At 40.6% G+C, this 17,616-nt stretch overlaps 1 protein-coding gene across 1 annotated transcript in view; it reads left to right on the top strand.

Moving 5' to 3' along the window:
- TTLL5 (tubulin tyrosine ligase like 5) overlaps positions 1–8,592 on the top strand; it is a 130,355-nt gene extending 121,763 nt beyond the window's left edge. The window contains exon 33 of the mRNA XM_086463174.1: positions 8,552–8,592. Within this exon, the coding sequence (XP_086319300.1) occupies positions 8,552–8,592 (41 nt within the window). The remainder of the gene's footprint in view (positions 1–8,551) is intronic.
- Positions 8,593–17,616: the final 9,024 nt, after the last annotated feature.

Raw genomic sequence — 17,616 nt, 5'->3', positions numbered from 1 at the left:
GATTGGCTGAGTGGACTTACATGAAGGTGCTTGTGTGCTGAATTCTGCCTTCTTTTTCACATTTTTAAGAACACTTTCACAGTTGCCGCCCTGTAATTTTAATATCTGCAAGAGATTCTCTCCATCTCCTCTCAGTACCGTTGTTGTTAACATGTGTCTGTGGTAACTGTAGGTAGCATTTTTTTATTCTTCCCTCTTTCTGTAAATTTTTATGCAGAGCATGCATGAGGATTGTTGATGATATTAATGATGGAAGGCAACAGCCAGAGCTGCAGGAAGAATATAGGCTAGATAACAACTACAAAGTTCAGAGTGGTCCCCTTTCTGGGAATACTTGTTAATCCAGTGAGAACTGAGAACTTCAGCTCATGTTTCCTTCTATAGGACTAGACAAGCTCCACTGTACTAAACTTATCCTCTCTGAAGCTGAAACAAAGGGTTTAGCCTGCCATTTAGCTAAGAGTGTGAGTGCTTAGGTAGAACCCTAGTTTGGCTAGGGGTAGGCTAGCAGAACTGTGGTGGGTGGGTCACTCACAGCTTCCTTGTTACTAGAAGAGGTATATAGCTCCAAGAAAAGTGCTAAATATTGCAGTGTTTGAACTAACTAGAGCAAAATGTTTGTCCTTGGAAACCAAGGAATGATATTTTCTTCAGCTTTGCACCAAGCCACTGGTATGCATCAGAGGCTGCTGTGCCCAGTCTGTGTGTCACAGAAACTACTCTGGTCCTTCCTGCAGGAACAGCTGTTTTTCTTCTTCACTCTCTCCATTGATTACTTACACTAGGGCCCTGATTTCCCGCATCAGCAGCTTATTTGGGGTTACTGTTTCACATGTATTTACTATCCTAGATACCAACTAGAGGGCTTGGAGACACAAGTCATAAAGCAGATTACAGAATAAACTGCAAGCATTTAAAGATAGAAGGCTGTGAAAAGTTGCAGAGATAATAGAGGAACCAGGCAGAACCTCTGTAAAAACACGCACAAAAATGTTCAAAAATGTCTGAGAAGCTTGAATAGACCTTCTCCTGTAACAGCCTATCTGAGACTAGCTGTGTGGCTCTGCAGAGAAGAAGCATAAAGGTGTCACAAATGATCTAACCAAAAGTAAGAATGATGCTCAAAGGAAGAGGGAGTGAGGCAGTATAGAAACTTTTAACTGGATTGTCCAGAAAAACAGTTCACTGGTGGTTAGTAGTGCAACTGTAAGAGAATACAAGCTGTAGATATTGTTGTGCAGTGGGCTCAAGCTCTTGAGGACAGATCCCTTGAGATGAAAGAAAAGGGAGAATAAGAGTCAGCATTTCTGCAAAGCAGCTCAGGATTCTGAAACAAGCCACCACTACAATGAAGGTGTGGCAGCCTCTCATCCTCATTTCATGGAGAAGCAGAAGTTGTGTACGAGCTGTGTGCCACTGGCCTAATGAGAGAGAAGGCAGAGATTCTCGTATCTACAGACAGGAAGCTAAATCTGCAAGCTATCATTTGAGTGGTACTTGCAGTGTCTGAACAGACAGTTTCCTGTCAAAGTTACTGAAAGTTTAACAGGATTTATTCTATTAAAGAAATACTAAGAATTACTACCTCTAGGGAACATGCGAAATGTTTCTGACCTGATTTTTCACTGAAATTGAACACCCAGCCGCTAGTGGGTTATCAGACATTCTGAAAATACAGCCATTATCATATTGTTTTTTTTATTTTGTATTACTTTGAGGGTCCCTCAGCATTACACTGATTGTTTCCTGCTTCATGGATTTTTAGCAATTCAATTAGTATTAGTGATATAGGGTGATTGTGAACTAAGAAATGAATTATCTTTTCCAAGTCTTCTTCAGACTATAGCTTGCTGAGTAACAGCTAAGCTAAGTAGAATGGTGAGTTGTTCAGTTCCAGGTTGTCTTCGTGAGGCTGTGTTTGATATGGCGAGTTCAGATGATGAAGGAAGGAACCTACAGGCTGGTCACTTTTTTAACTGTATATATTAGCAATGTAAGGTATATGGAGACGTTTTACTGCCTTATTTTCTATTCCTCTCTAGTGGCATTAGGTGAATAGCGCATGAATTATTTTTCTCAAGAAAGTGAAGTTCTAGGTAAAAAAGGTGTCATTTTTCCACCAGAATTTAGCTTTTGAACACCTGGCAAGAAATACCAAGGAAGTTCTGTAGCTATGTGGAAGACCTCATAGTTAGAAATTTAGTATATTTATTATCCTTCCTTTTTGAAAATGCTAACACAAAGCAGGTTTGGGGGAGAATAGAGGATAAAGAACGCACTGTGAAGATATAATAGCATAGTTGCAGGCAGCTTCTTTTCTCCTGAGCTAGACTCTTGTCTGCAAGAGCCTGGAGACAGAAACAATCTGAAAGTATAGTTAACCCCTCAGTGCAGTTGTGGAGTGGATGCACAAGGTGATGACCCCAGCTGATTTTATTTGGTTTGGTTTGATTTGTAACGGTAGCAGCAACTATGAGTGAAATCTGTCTTCTGTCTTTGTGCTTCTCTCATTTGCTGCCAACTTCTTGAGAGTTTGTGAAATTTTCATTTTAAAAGCTTCAGAAGGCAGAATGCCTCTGGGGTTCTGTTTCGCTATGGCAAAAATATAATGTGCTAATAACCTATATTACAAACAAATATGAATCCTGATTAAAACTGGGCAAGACCAATGCCTGGCTCCAGACTTGACAGGACTTTCAGCTTTTCTTACTCAGACTGATTAACAGTGATGCAGTTTTATTGTGCTAATGTTAACATTAGTAGTGTTCACATGGGTTTTCCCCTGCGTGTGCTGGGAGAAGAAAAAAAGCATTACAGTTGCTGATGAGGGGAGGTGAAAGTTAGTAATATACTATTGGAGTTTGACAGCAGTGAAGGCTGCTAATGTGTGCAAAGTCTCAGATCTCTACCTAGTCTGGTTTAAAAGCATGAGTCCAAAACTAATTTATTTGTATTCTAGTTCTCTTGAGAATACTTCATACAGAAGGTGAATGTCAAAACACAATCTGAAGCTAGGGAGGAAACTTCTTGAGCTAGGTGGTATAGATTTGATTTTATTGCCTGTGATTCCCAGGTCTGTATCTGAGTTTAGTTGCAGGATGATGCACAGATGTCTGTTTACTTTGGACATTCACCTGGCCCCTGTATCTGCATGAATGCCAAGTCCCAAAGGTATGCAACTCTTTGAAAAAAGTGTCATCATCTGTAAGGGCTTAAAACTGGATCCTGAACTGCCAAGAGACTAGTTGAAGAATATGGGGATTAATAAGCTTGTTTGGATCTAATCCATGTAGAAGTCAGGCTGCTGTTCTTAGTTTTCTAGTGATTTCCTTCTTTAGGCTAAGGTGGAGAGCAGTGTCTGAACGCCATCCAAATAAGATGAATGTGCAAGCAGTGTGGTCCAGGACAGAACAATGAATGGAGCCTGCTTGCAAACTAATGATAGTAAGGAGCATTTTTGCACTTACTCTGCTTTGCATCTAGCATGCTCCAGGGTTTTTTTTTCATTTTACAAGAAATATACAGGTAGACAGGTAGAAATATACAGGGTTTTTTATATCCACGTTATTGTGTGGTCCTTTGTAAGAAGGTCATGTATCTCTTGTTATTGGAGACCTGAAATTAGAGTTAACATTGGAGGTGCTAAGCTGTGACTGGCTAATATCTATCCACTGCTTGAACTAACATTATTCCTGAAATGCAGCCTCTTTTATATAAGCTTAAGGAAAGAAAACAAGAGATTCTTTTAACAGATATGCAAAAGTATAAGCTTCAGAATTGTCCTGCACCAGCAAAAGAAAAAAAAAAAAAAAAGGCAAGTAAGCACAACAGGCATTTAAACAAGATGCATACAATCACTTTGTATTGTTTGCCAGATCTAAACAAAGAAAATGCCTGGGATTTGGAGATTCTTTTATGTAGTGTCTCTCAACTCCCTTGGAGCGTAAAGGGTGGGGATGGGATGGGATATATACTGTTGCCACTGTGCATGGGCTGTGTCAGACTCCCAGCCATTTGCTACAGGAGGGTGGAATTCCCAGCTGCCCAGCCTTGTCCAGGCTTCCTCAGCTTCTGCCAGGCTCCCCTGCAGCCTCGAAAGGCAATAGATTGTTGAACACCAATGCATTTATTTTTATGTTGTTACCACATTCCCAAAAGAAACCTTGGCTATGATTTCAGCTGGTCTCACCACACTGTCCAAATCCTTCATCAAGAGCAGCTGGGAAAAGGAATCACTCAGGTTTCTGCACAGCACATTGCTGGTACGCCTCCTCCCTCCCACTAATCCTGTTAATTCATCTTCATTTGCCACCCGCCTGGTTCTCTCTTGTTCCTGTGACTGACTGCACAAGTGGCCTTGACTTTGAAAGGTGACCTTCAAATGGGCACCTCGAGTAACCTCTACCTCAGACTACTTTGGCTACTCAGGCACAAGATACCTTATGACACAAAAGAGCAACTTCTGATGTCACCTCATTACTTATCCTAGTCCAGGAATGGGGTAATGATGAGCTCTTCCACATAAATCCTTCCAGAACCACCTGTCTGGCTGAGAACCTCTGTGTGGGTCACTGAAAGGGAACAGCAATGTGATATCCAGCACCTTGCATGAAACTTGTCCAGTGCAGCCTTTCACCCTGTGTACAGCCTTTGTCAACAGCAGTAATAACATTCTGTCAGCATCTTTCTGTAGTGTCATCTCCATGCAGAGAAAGGGTTACTGAGAAACAGAATCAGTCCATTTTACTGTATTTTGGAAAATAGTGGAGCTTCAGGTGAATCTTACTATTGTGCCTCCCTTTTTTGGGAGGGCAAAGAATCAGTTACAATGGAGGATATTTGGTTTCACATTTATTGTTAGAATTATCTTCCTAAAGCTATTGTTCTTCCATGCATCACGAGAACATCCTGGATCATCTCTCTCTCACCTGCTGACTTTCACAGTTTCATAAAGAGGGCAAACAGGAGGGCGAAAAGATTTCTCTCCCTGCTATGGTTGTTGCATCTCTCTTGGGTCAGATAATGACAGATAAGCCTGTAGTACCAGAAAGGAAGGAAGGGTGAAGAAAGGTCTTCTCCTTGCCTCATCTCTTGGTACTCCGAAGGAGCAGAGAACTATTACCTTATGACTGGCAATGAGGAAATATTGATGTCTCTAACCAGTGCCTTTAAAAGAGATACAAATTACCAACAGGGCATGACTATGTTTGAGTTTCTCAAGTTCTCAGAAAACTGTATGTAAGTCTCATTAAATCCCAGCAGAGTGTAAAGCTCTGCCACAAGCAGCGTTCCTGGCCCTTCTCAGATGATGTTAAGAAGATCACGTCTAAACCATTGCCTCTCAGCTAGAGCTGAGGGTCAGTGTTCACTTCTAATAATCAGAAATTACATTTATCCCTTAACTTGTGAGAGCAGCCTGCCTCTCACACCTTTAGTCAACCTTTTGCCTTTCTTTTATGAAAAGAAGGAGCTTTTTCCTGTTGATACTGGTCTCGTGCCATTGAAAGGACATTCCAAGTCTCAGGACCACTGGGAAAGCAGGAGAAAAAGGAAAGGACACCCACTAGAATTTGGCTTCCCTGTTTAAGAACTAGAATCCAGCTTGAATTTTAGGAGCCATCACTTCTGACAGACTCAAAGAAAACTCCAAAGTAGGATAAGTAATGACTTCAGGCAGTTGGCATTTTTGCCTGCCTGGAGGCTGAGCATTGCTTGTTCTCAGTAGTTAGGTGATGGCAAACTGCCTGTATTTCCTTGCTGTGTTGGAAATGTCATTCAAGATCAGGTGTGCAGAGACTGGGGAGAGTTTATATAATATCTTGGCTACTTCTCTCTCACATCTGGCCCTTTGGCATTAAGCTACCTATAGAGAGGATGACTTTGCCCATCCAAATTGGATTTTGTTTTAATCTGGCATTATTTTATTGAGACTAAAAATAGAAGCCAAAATGTGTGTGAATAGGGTAAAAGGAGTGTCTGAAGTTATGAAATGAAATGAAATGAAATGAAATGAAATGAAATGAAATGAAATGAAATGAAATGTGGGGAAGAGCCAGAGAAGAGAGAGCCACAACAAACCAGGGAGTAGGGAGCTGAATAAGAGAAATCAGAATGCAGGCTATTAAGTACAGAAGGGCATTAGCAGTCAGTGAGGAGCCCACCCAGTGTCTTCTCTGTAACATGGGGAGCAGGAAGGCTCATGCTGGCTTCCACTACTATTTTGCCACTTGTTGATGAGGCTGCTCACTGCTCTTTTCACGGAGGGGGACTTCACTCAAATACAGTGGTGTGTACTGTTTGAGTCATGGACCTCCCACCCCCGCCCCAGCCCCACCCCAGTAAATTTTAATGACTTGGAACTGCTGCTTTCCCTTGCCTGCCCAGTCCAGGAAGCCAACTTGAAATTGTGCCCAAAAGATGGGGGAGGGAAGGCTGGCCTTCTGTTGTCAGCTGTCCTGGCTTGCTAGTGTCAGTCATCCATGGATATAAATAAACTCCATCTATTTATTGCCTTTCTTAGTTGCACTATATATTATCAAGAGAATGCTGGGCATCACTCTAGGATTAGAAAGTCTTTCTGCTCTGGGATAAAAAAATCTGAATTTCTAGGATTATCAGAGCTTTTCAGGGAAAAAGGAAGCACTAGAGTCAGGAGGCTTCAACATGCTTCTCCTTTCTGCCTTAGACTTGCTGTGGGTGTGATGAAACAGCCCAAACAAGCTCTAAAAAAAGTTAGCAGGGGTCCCTGACCCAGTACTGTCATCCTAGTGCTCTCTTCTGTCTCATTCCTGCAGCTTGGAAGCAAAGTAGATTAGGTGTTGGTGTCTGACCAAGGCTGTGTACATCTGTGCTGGGAAAGTCTATATGGCACTGAATTTTGGTGTGCAGGTATCCCGTAAATGATGCTATGCCTCTCCTCTGATTTCCTTGTGACACACAAACATATCCATAAAATGAAGGTAATCTTTTTCTTCCCCCTGTGTAACTGTTCTAAGTACAAAAGTGTTAAAAGTTTTTGAGGTACAGTCGTGGATGACATAATAGTGTGTAAACATGTGGACAGACATACAGGCAGATACTTTAACACCTCCTGGCAGGCAAAGAATAAAGGAGATTCATTGTGTTGTATGTGGTGATTCACTGTGACTCTTTATCACTAGGGCGAATGAACCCTCAATGTTGGCTACTGTCAGGAATTAGTTGTTTTTCTGTCCCTCCTACTCAATCAGAACCTCGACCTACTCAACCAGAAGGAGGTGGAATGCTCACCAGTAGCTTTGAAATGATAAAACTTCATAGAATTACATATATTAATATTTATGAAATGATTTAATTGGCCATGAGCTGCACTCATGGTCGGAACCTACATATTTACTTGTAGACATACGAGTGCCCCTCTCTGTGTTGAGTCCTCAAGGCAGCCGTACAACTGGAACTCACACAAAGTTATTTTAATTAAGTTTCTGAGAAAAGACAAACTGTACTGTGCATTTCTGTAGGAAAAGCTCAAATGTCTCTTCAAAACAGATGAGATGAGGATGAAGTTGGCTTCATCTCTCATGTGCCTTTGTTTCCTTAATTTCAGAATATTGCCGAGGTATAGGTTTCTGGACTGGTATCCTATCTTAGCACACATGGTTGACAGTTTGGTTCCTAATTCAGGTTCCAAACTTGCTGTGCAGTGGCATAGCTGGCAATTCTGCTTTCTAAACATCTTTCCAGATCCTCTGTGCTGTGTGATGTTTGGCTCAACGCTGGGATTTCAAGGAGAGCTTATTTTTAAAAATATAGCAATATTTTTAATAAATGGCTCTCAACAAATATCACTCACATTTAGGAGCAACCTGATGTGCTAAATACACAGAACAAGCTTTACCTACTAGATTAGCTATAGAATGCAAACTATCCAAAATAAACTTGGTACATTTCTAAGTGTTTTGGATTTTTCTTTTTAAAGGACTGTCTAAGGATTTTTAAGTAAAAGAAGTGAAGATGGCCTTGACTTTTTCCCATAACGTACCTAAGTAGGAAAATGTCCCAGTATGTAGAATTAAAATCTATATCTATGATAATGGGATGAAAAAAAATTTCCATATCCCCATTTCATTGCTTTTAAAGATCAACCTTTTCACATCCCCATGTCTCTTGCACCAAGGTCCTCAGCATCTTTGGGAGCTGGGAAGTAGGGTCCCATGCAAGAGAATGAGTAAAAGACACAAAGAAAGAGACAAAGCATACTGATATGGGAGAAGGATTTAGAGCTGCTGGAGGAGCGTGTGAAGAGAATAGTCAGATGAGTCAGAGGCGAAGAATGAAGAAGGTATTCTGGGGCTTGAGAGGAATACCAAGAGTACTTTTTAACACAGTAGCTTATTCAGTTAGGTTTTGTCAAACTGATCTGTGATCTCATCTGTTACTGTAGGGAGAGGTTGTGTGATAGGGAGATCCAGGTTTCTGGTGATGGCTGGGATTTGCAGAGCAGTACAGCGGTTTCACCCACAAAACAGTCCCCCATGATTACTCAAAATCTTTTGCTTTGTGCTTTTTCCAGCCTCTGCTTGCAGAGAAGGACTAGCAATGAACACCAGGTGAGGAATCCAGGCTGTTGCTTCAAGTATGGAGCAAAGGAAAAAGCAGCAGTGACTTCATACCGCCATGCTCCCATAACATGCAGGAAGGAGTGAAGAGGAGGCCCTGGTGAGAGGACAATCCACTGAGAAGAGTACCTGAACATCTGTGGAAGCTGGTGATACACCTGCAAGCTGAGGTGAATGATTGCCCTTGAGAGTTCTGCTGCTGAGTCTTGGGGTCCCTTCCTCCCACCTCTTCTGATCACTAACTGTGAGGTCTTTCTATAAGACAGAGGTCCTCCAGCTGTCTGTATTATTCTTCCTAAGGTCCAAGTTTGAACATAAAGTCTCATTTGCTCAGCCATTTCAGTCTGTCCTAGTCTGGTAACAGCCAAGATTATCTGCTGTCATCACACGGCAACCATCAGCAGAGAAAAATATTAGAACATATGACTGGAGACATCCATGTTGGTTGCCATCTTGAATTTTGGCACAGAGCCATAGAAATGATTGGTTTGAATAAAGTAATTTCATTTGTTTGTTTTGGTTATGATTTCAGTTATTAATTCACACCCCCAAAATATTTGCTGTCATTACGTTGGACAAGATTTTAAATCTGTCTTTATGTTTCACTGTTGGATGCTTATGTTCTGTGTGGCTTATTTTTGTATTTTGATTTCTGTTTGTTTAGGCATTATAAACTTTAAATTGGCTGATGTTTTCAGACCCAAGCTTGAACCCTAAGGCCCAGGTGGCTCCTATCAGTTGCAATAGTGGCTTGGTGAAGCACTCCAGTTAAAATTTGCTTAATGCTATGAAAATTAATTTGCTTGTGTTAGAAAACATCAGCAGCTGGAAAATGTATTGGAGAGAAGATCCACCCATCCTTAAAACGAACAGGAAGCAGCTTCAGCTCTGGCTTCGTTAGCGCCAGGTTAAAGGAAAACTCAGTATTTTGCAGCTCCTGCCTTGTCAAACAGGAAGTGTTATGATTGTAATTCTAAAACGGTGCAAAATCTCCTGTTATTTGTGTCAGAGCCCTCAAAGATTGGATTCTAATAGCCTGTTTGGTCTGTTTTCTTACGCAACAGCTCCCTTGTCATTTCTAACCTGTATAGTCAGTGTTAAGAGATCATTCTCATGTGTTGGCAAGTAGATAATGATCAACCCAAGTGGCTGACAGAAGAAACAGTGTCAGAGGGGGAAAGTGTTTTCTCTTGAAATTATTGTGTTCATGTTCATTCTTGGATTGTGCATACTTTCTGTCATTCAAGACCATATAAATTGTGAGAAGATGAAATAATTATGTTTATACCCCATTATCTTCACTATCATGTGCTCCAGGCATGAATTCATAGGACAGAACATGCATATTTCTATTTCTGTTCCACTCATGCATATGACAGATATTGAATATTTCATTTGTCCAAAATGGAGTTGTCTGGTGTAGCTGTTGCCTTTCTTACTTCACTGGCTTATCTTTCATTTCCTAGACAGTCATGATCCCGTTCCCCTTCTCTGCATTTTCAGCTGTGTTCTTCAAGAATCTCCACAGCATTTGTCTGCTGCCTGTGCTGACATCAATATCAGCAGTGACCAATAGATTTGTAAAATCCTGTGAAGTTACTTTCAGATCATGTCCCTTCTGTCTGTAATCATTGAATTACACCCATGGGTCTCAGAGATAGAGGTTTCTACTGGTTTGTTGAGTTGTTAGCTCGTGATTAGTGAAAATTTAGTTGCAGAAATTGTTACTTCAGACTTCTGCGCATCTTCAGCAGCTTGGGCTTCAAGACCTTCAAGACATAGCCTGCTCTGCTATGTGTAATATTGGCTATACCTGCCAGCTCTGTTCCAGAACTGTTGGAGGGGCTATTTCCCTGTAAGATTTAGCTTCAGTAAATAATGGATTCCATTCCTTTCTTCCTCCCAGGGAATCTGAATTTCCTTTATTCTACTGCCTTTCGTGTGCAGGATCGAGTAGCTATAGGATATAGATCCTTGTGGAACTCTCATCTCTGTTTTTGTTCTCTAGTTTCTAGTTCAGGTTGTCACAGCCACCACTGAAAGCTACAGAGAGTTTTGGAGGATAGCGATTTAAATGAATAGTTAGCCCAGGAAAGGTGATTGTCTTCAGAGGATCATTGGCAGAAACAGCATTCTTACATCTTTGTCTGGCAAGTTACAAATTAGTGCTGGCTTATTAGGAACATAGGTTAATTGTTTTGTCAGCTTTGCTAGTCTCTCACCCACTCATTTTGGGATAATGATTTGTACTCAGTTATAGCCAGCATGTTTTCTGAACCTTTGCATTGCATGTTAGATGTAGCCAACACCACATCTGTAACTGTGATGACTTAGTAGCAGTAGATTGGATATCTTGTCTCTTAAGATTTTTGAAATACTCGGAGAAATGCACATTGCAGTCAAAGGGATTAATTTTGTCAGCTTTAGGAGCAGTGAAGTCTTGCATCCTTTGTCCCTGGAAAATTTTTCTTCTGCTTCCAAGAAATAAAAAAACCCCAGAGATATCAACACTGGGCCTTTACCTCAGGCCGAACACCTAGACCTTGAACTCCTCTTCAGCCTCAGGATATGTTAGGGCAGCCAGAGCATCAAAGGAGATAGAAGTATTCCTTTGCTTTGGGCATCTGCTGATCCCAGCTGTGAGCACAAATGCTGCTACCTTGGGAGCATGTGCGGTAGAGAATCAGGAACAAATCTTGCAATTCCAGCCTCTTTTTTTTTTTTTTTCCCCATCTCCCTGTATGCTTCATCCTGGAGTCCATATATGTCTGTGCATGGCGGATACTGTGTACTGAAGGATAATATATGTATTTTGTCTCTTTGCAGCTCTGCTGCTTCCATGTCTGTTCCTTTTAATAACCTCTCGGAGAGTGCTTTAGTTAAGAGATTCGGTGGGGAGGCATAGAACTGTTTACCACACATCTTGGAGAGAAGGCATTTTACAGGAAGTGTTTTCTAGTATGAGGGAGGGAAGGAGAAAGATCGTTTTGGATTTATAGTAGTTGCACATGAGGGGAGTACAATTACATGCATGCTCCTCAAGTGGGGATTAGTTTGTCTCTGCTTTTATGACATTTACTTCCCTGCATTCATCAAAGAGTTTCAACAAAAGTGCCTTTGATTACTGTGAGAAAAGAAAATTACCAATAGAAAGCCCCAACAATCATTCAGCTTCTACTTCAGTTGTGAGACTGGATAATGAAACCAAGGGGTCCTCTTCTTCTCTCCTACTCTGTGATGTTTGCATCACTTCTAAGTTAAGGAGCCTGTTCCAATGACTGAGAATCAGGCTTGTTAGTCTCTAAAGGAATACGGTGCACATCAGGGTCCTGGAGGCTGAGGTAATGCAGAGTTCATACAAGTGTTTTGTGCTATGTTTAGGTAATGTGCATACCACAACATAAAAATTAAGGGAGGGATATTAGATTCTCTCCTCTCCAAAAGCAGCTGACTTGCATCAGTACGTGAAGTATTAAGTTCACTTTTGCATGGTTCATCTTAGCCTCACAAGTGGATGAGTGCCATCAGCGGGAGATCATGTTGCGACACTAGATAGACCACTTAGTCTTGGATGCCAGTGAGACATACTGAAATTTCCATTCTCAAGACTAGGTATGCTTTTGGATAATCATGGTTTGTTGGAAGTGCTCCTTGTTATGATGCCTGGAAGGTCGACATACATACTGGTTCCACACTGTGGCAGGAGGTTTTGGTATCAAGACCTTTGTTTACTAGTAGGAATCTCAATGCTGTGCCTCTTCCTCATACCACAATATGGATAGTCTCCGTCTGCCTGGAGTTGAATGGCTGGCAATGCTGGACTATTTCTCTTCTTTACCCGTGAAGGAGATCATCGACTTGTAGATGAGTTTACAGAACAGACTGGATTCTCAGCTTGCATTCTTTCAGTCCTGTACCTTGTACTAATACAACAGTTCAAGTAATTATTTGCTGGAAACAAAAGTAGTCTGGCTCCTGACTTATTTTTGTTAAGGTTTACTTGATCAAACTGCCAAGGATTGTTTTCCCCAGTCAGTCCTACATTTGCTGCTCATGATAATCCTGGGCTCGCTGTTTGAATCTGAATGGGTTATTTGCTGATGTTAAAATAGTTGGATTTTTTTTGGTTGCAGTAAGTAACTGGCTGATTGATCCTCTTCATACTGTTTCCTTTCTGGACACATTATTCCTATGGATCTCTTAAGAGTTTCTTCCAAAAGAAGCTTCTGAGCTTTACTTAAACCTGGGACTTGACCTACTTTTCTTCTTTCTAGAACCTCATGTTTCTAGAGCTAAGACATCGCTGTTTATGCCAAACATCAGGAGGACCTTACCTTATTTTTATAGAATCAGGTTGGTGAAACAGTCCTTGACATTGGTTCTACCAAGACCACAAAACTTAATGTTCATAGTTCTCTTCATGCAGAAAGTGGTTAATTGGAAAAGAGATGGTCAAGGAGGAGTGTAAGGCAGAAGGTGAAAAGAGAGTAATTGTTCACAGTCTTGCCCACTAGAAGAAGTAGGAGCATCAAATGAAACTAACAGATAACAGATTCAAAGGGAAAAAAAAAAAAGGGGGAAGGTGCTGCAATTTTTTTTTTTTTTTCCCACAGTATGTAATTGACCTATGGAACTGCTTGTCACAAGATATTTTGAATACAAAAAATTATGTGTGGTATGAAAAGACAAGTAGACAGATCCATGAAAGAGTAATCTATGAGGCCATATTAAATATTAAAACTAAAAACAAGCAAGAAGTTTCTAAGACTTTTCCAGTGACTATTCTGGGGAAGTATCACAATGGGCTTTTCCAATTTTTAGCTTGTCTATCAGGCATGTGCTGTTGACCATGTTCAGAGACAAGAGGTGGGCTAGATGGTCTTGTAGTCTGACTTTGTATGGACGTTTTATTTTGACAGTTGCAGTACAGCCTACCAGAACAGCGAAGGCAAAGCTGCCTTTCATGACAGGCATGTGCCACCAGAATTCACTCTGTGGTGATGGGTTCTCTAAGAAAAGTGTCCATTGCTGACTTCTGCCAAGTTGTCATATGCAGCTTGTTTACACCTTCACCTGGGTGGGCACTATATATTGCATAGGGTTTCAGAATGATGGAGCTCTTACAAGAGCATAAAGGACACCAAGATCCATCTCTAGACAGTTGTGATTTTGGGGGAGTATAGGTTGCTGTATAGAAGTCATCCATAATATGATGTTTGTAAATGGTTAATCGCTTAACTATGGAAAAGAAAATATTTACCACTAACTGAAGCTCTTAAGTTATCTTGTTCATACACATTTCACTTCTCACCATCTTTGTCTTCCAAAAGGCTTGAGTGCAAAGCACCTTCAGGGCAAATGTGTGCACAACCACAGCACATCTTAAAGATATACAGTACCTGGTAACTGCTTTCTTCCTGCTTTAGAACCCTACTGTCTTTTTCCAAAGAATGAGATTAAGTTTCCCTGCTGCCTTAGAGATGAGTAGTTAGGAAATGCGAGCTGATCTTCTTCAAAATTGTTAGATTCTGAGTTTTGAAACAGCCCTTCTGTGCAGTTTTAACAGACAGGACAAACTCCACTGAACTAAAGGTGACAAACAGGACACCAAATTTGCCCTGAGGAGTCTGCTCTGTCTGTTACCTTACCGAAAAAGGATTTTACTGGCTCACATTGAAAAAGAGTTTTCACTGCTGTTTCCAATTTAAAGGAAAGAATCACTGAGCACTGTGGAGACCCTGGTGTGAAGCCGTTGCCAGTAGTATTCAGTGAATCATAGTGATTCCCTAGGGAAAAGAGTATACTTGACAGGGCCTCTTCTCTACAAGTCCACGCCTACAGCACACACAATAAGTTTGAGGAATCCTACATTTTTTGAAAACGAATGGCTTCTTTATCGGACCTATCAGACAAAAAAATTGAATTTGCCTTAAAAAAAATTGATACAATTGTTAAGAATTTGGGCACTGTTAAAAAAAATGCATCTTTTATTACCAGAATTTTTATCATTTGTTTGGGACAGGTGGAAGAGGTGCTGTTATCTCTATAAGCAAGTTCAGTCTTGTATTTGGCCTTTTGCCTACTGGTGTGCTGGAATGTGCAACAGAAGACAACCCCAGAACATTAGTGTCTCTGCAAGAGTATTTTAGAAAATCTCATCTCACCATAGTTATAGCAATGGTAAAGTGTAGTCTCCTTCCACTAGACTAAGAGGAGACAAGTTACTGAACTTAGTATAGTTATGTTCAAAAGTCATAAAATCTTCTCAAAATAATGTTTTGGGGTTATTGATCTAATCCCTATGTCTTGAGTACTACCATGTCAAGTCAGGAAGAGATCTTTGAAAAGTTTCTCTACTGCCAAGTGCAAGTGCTTGACTGTCATCGCTCTTTCATTCTATTATAAAATCTGTTTTTTTCTGAAATTGGGGAACAAAAATGACAAGGGATTTTTCCTCACTGTTTCCAGTAATTACTCTACAGGATTCACCTCATGTTTTTCAAGTGGTTTTGCCTTATTTATATGACTTTCTGAAAAGGTCATGCTGTGTCAGATATATTTAATACATGTCTATGCCATTCTTCAAGGTGTGCAGATGGACAGCTGTGAATCTACTGGGAGGGCAAGTGAAGTAGTAGGCATCCCATTAGTGCCACTAGTTACAGTACTTAGACTTCCAGTTGCATGATGCTTCCCCCATTCAAATTGGGCTTGTCTTCCCTCCTGAAAGTGTGTTTTCTCCACCATTTCTAATTCCAGAAATTCAATGTGGAATACATTTTGGCTACGATATCAGCTAGGAATACTTTTTCTTCTCCACAGACTTAAAAATCTCCTGTCTCCATACGTCTACTGAAAATGTCTCTGAAAAACGTAAGAATAAAGATTGATGGCTCTTCCTGCCAAATTGTGGCTCTGCAAGTTTCTTAGGTCTTTTGAATGATGGCTTGCCTGAGGGAGGTAAAATTGATAAAAATGAAAGACAATTTAAAATGTGTAGTCGGCACATTGTAACTGCTGCCACATCATACTTCCCTGAGATTTTTTTGCCATCTCTTTTGTTTTGTTTCTCTTTGTTGTCTGTTCTGTTTGGTTTTTTCCAGTTCTTCAGATTAGCACAATAAAGTACTTTTAGCATGGTAGTGCCCAAGTGAGATCTTCAGATCCTGAAGTACAGTTAGAGATTTCGTAGCAAGTGTCCTTTGAGTGGGCAGATGTCAAATTGTGTCACACAAGGCAGCTTCTTGCAAGCTGGATGTCTTCCAGAGACTCTTTTTGGGAGTCAGACTGTCTGCTGCTGCTTTCCCTCACAAGTGGAGTTTATTACAAATCCTTGAAAACAGTGGAGATTTCCCAAGCATCTAGTCTACCTGCAAGAGGGTTTCAGCACTTCAAAAGACCATAAATTTTTGTTTCAAGAAAGGTCCAGAGCATGGTTACCAAGACATTCCCCAGACATTACACTACATGCATTGCACAAATCCTGTAAGATTTGCCCCTGGCTGCACAGCAAATCTTTGTTTTGTCTGTTTCCTGAAGAGGAGGATAACTTCAGGAGAAAAAAGAAATCCTTCCTGAAGAATGTCAGGAAATCTCTGGTTTGATGTGACCCAGCTGGCTTCTTTCATCAAGTGACGTACATGCACTGGCCATGATATATTATTATAATGCCTCATGCTGAATTCTGTATGTGATGAATGAATATCTGTAAACAGCTCGTGAGAAACGTCTGAGTGTTGGCAGACCAGAAAAGGAAGTCACCTTTGCTTTCTGCAACATGCATAAGCCCTGCATGTAATTATTTCTTGCATTGGTCTCTGTGGTCAGCAATGAGGTATCATCTTGCCTAGCCAACTAAGTGGAATGACCACTACCCCCCTGAAAGGGGGAGAAATAAATCTTTGTCTTCAGAAGATACCGCTTGAAAGACTGGTCTTCATTGGTATAATTCAACAGTGCCAGCATATACCACAGGGGACAGAGTTTCTGCCGGAAAGCTGTTCACTAAATCTGCAGGATGTGGGAAACCAATAATGTGTGGGGTTTTTTTGCCACAAACCACAGCTGTAAAGAAACCTCTATTCTGTACTAGATACAAAGGTCGTTATCCCCAAGTGTATTTTCCATGAAATCATAGCCCAGTACTGGAAAAGGCCCAGCTGCTTGGTTGAACGCCTTCAGACCATCTCTGCCATCTTCCCTATGCAACCTAGCCCTAGATAAGGATGTTCTAAAAGCAGGCGAGTAACTGAGGTCTGTAATCTTTGAAATTAGTCTTTCCAGGAAACACACTATGACATGTAAAATACTGTACCTTATTCTTTCTGAAATTATGGCCATAAGTGGCATCTCAAATGCATTACTGTCATTTAGAGAAGAGAATGGCAACCATTAATCAGCAATTTTCATTTGCTGTATTTCTTGTTGATGTATCTGAATTAATTTCTAAGATAATCTATTTCCCAATGACTAAAACTGTCTCATCTCTTTTATGTTGACTTGTTGCATGATAAAGGATCTCTCATTCGTACAGAGCATCTGCTCTTCAAGAGAGGATGAAAGACACTGAGCTTAGTTGCTTCCATCTACCCCTTCTGGAGCTGCATCAAAAATGAACCAGGGCTTAAAGAACTACCCTGTATGCAAAAGAAAATATTGGTAAAGCAGAGACCTGAAAGTCCAGGTGTTCTTAGTAAACACCATAGTATGCATGTTAGTTGTTAATTTTATACAGCTTTTGACTGATATATTCTAGTGATTTTGAATGTAAAAAAAAAAAAATTTAATAGATGTTATTTTTAAAGAATTAGAAGGCATGTTTTCCTCCTTGCACTGTATCCAGCTTTCTGCTGTTACTCTAAACCATAATTAATGTAGGTTATAGGCAGCCCATACAACCATCTATTATTTTGCACTTCTACTGTTGGCTCCATACGTATTGAAAACTGTATTTTCTTGATTGATTTCATTGCCTTTCAGTCACCTATTACTACCAACCCAGTACTATACAGCTGATGTT

This window comes from Leptosomus discolor, chromosome 3 (assembly GCF_034619465.1).
Source record: "Leptosomus discolor isolate bLepDis1 chromosome 3, bLepDis1.hap2, whole genome shotgun sequence".
Classification (NCBI taxonomy): Eukaryota; Metazoa; Chordata; class Aves; order Leptosomiformes; family Leptosomidae; genus Leptosomus; species Leptosomus discolor.
Note: the sequence above shows the minus strand (reverse complement) of the source record. Positions and strands in the feature narration are given on the sequence as shown.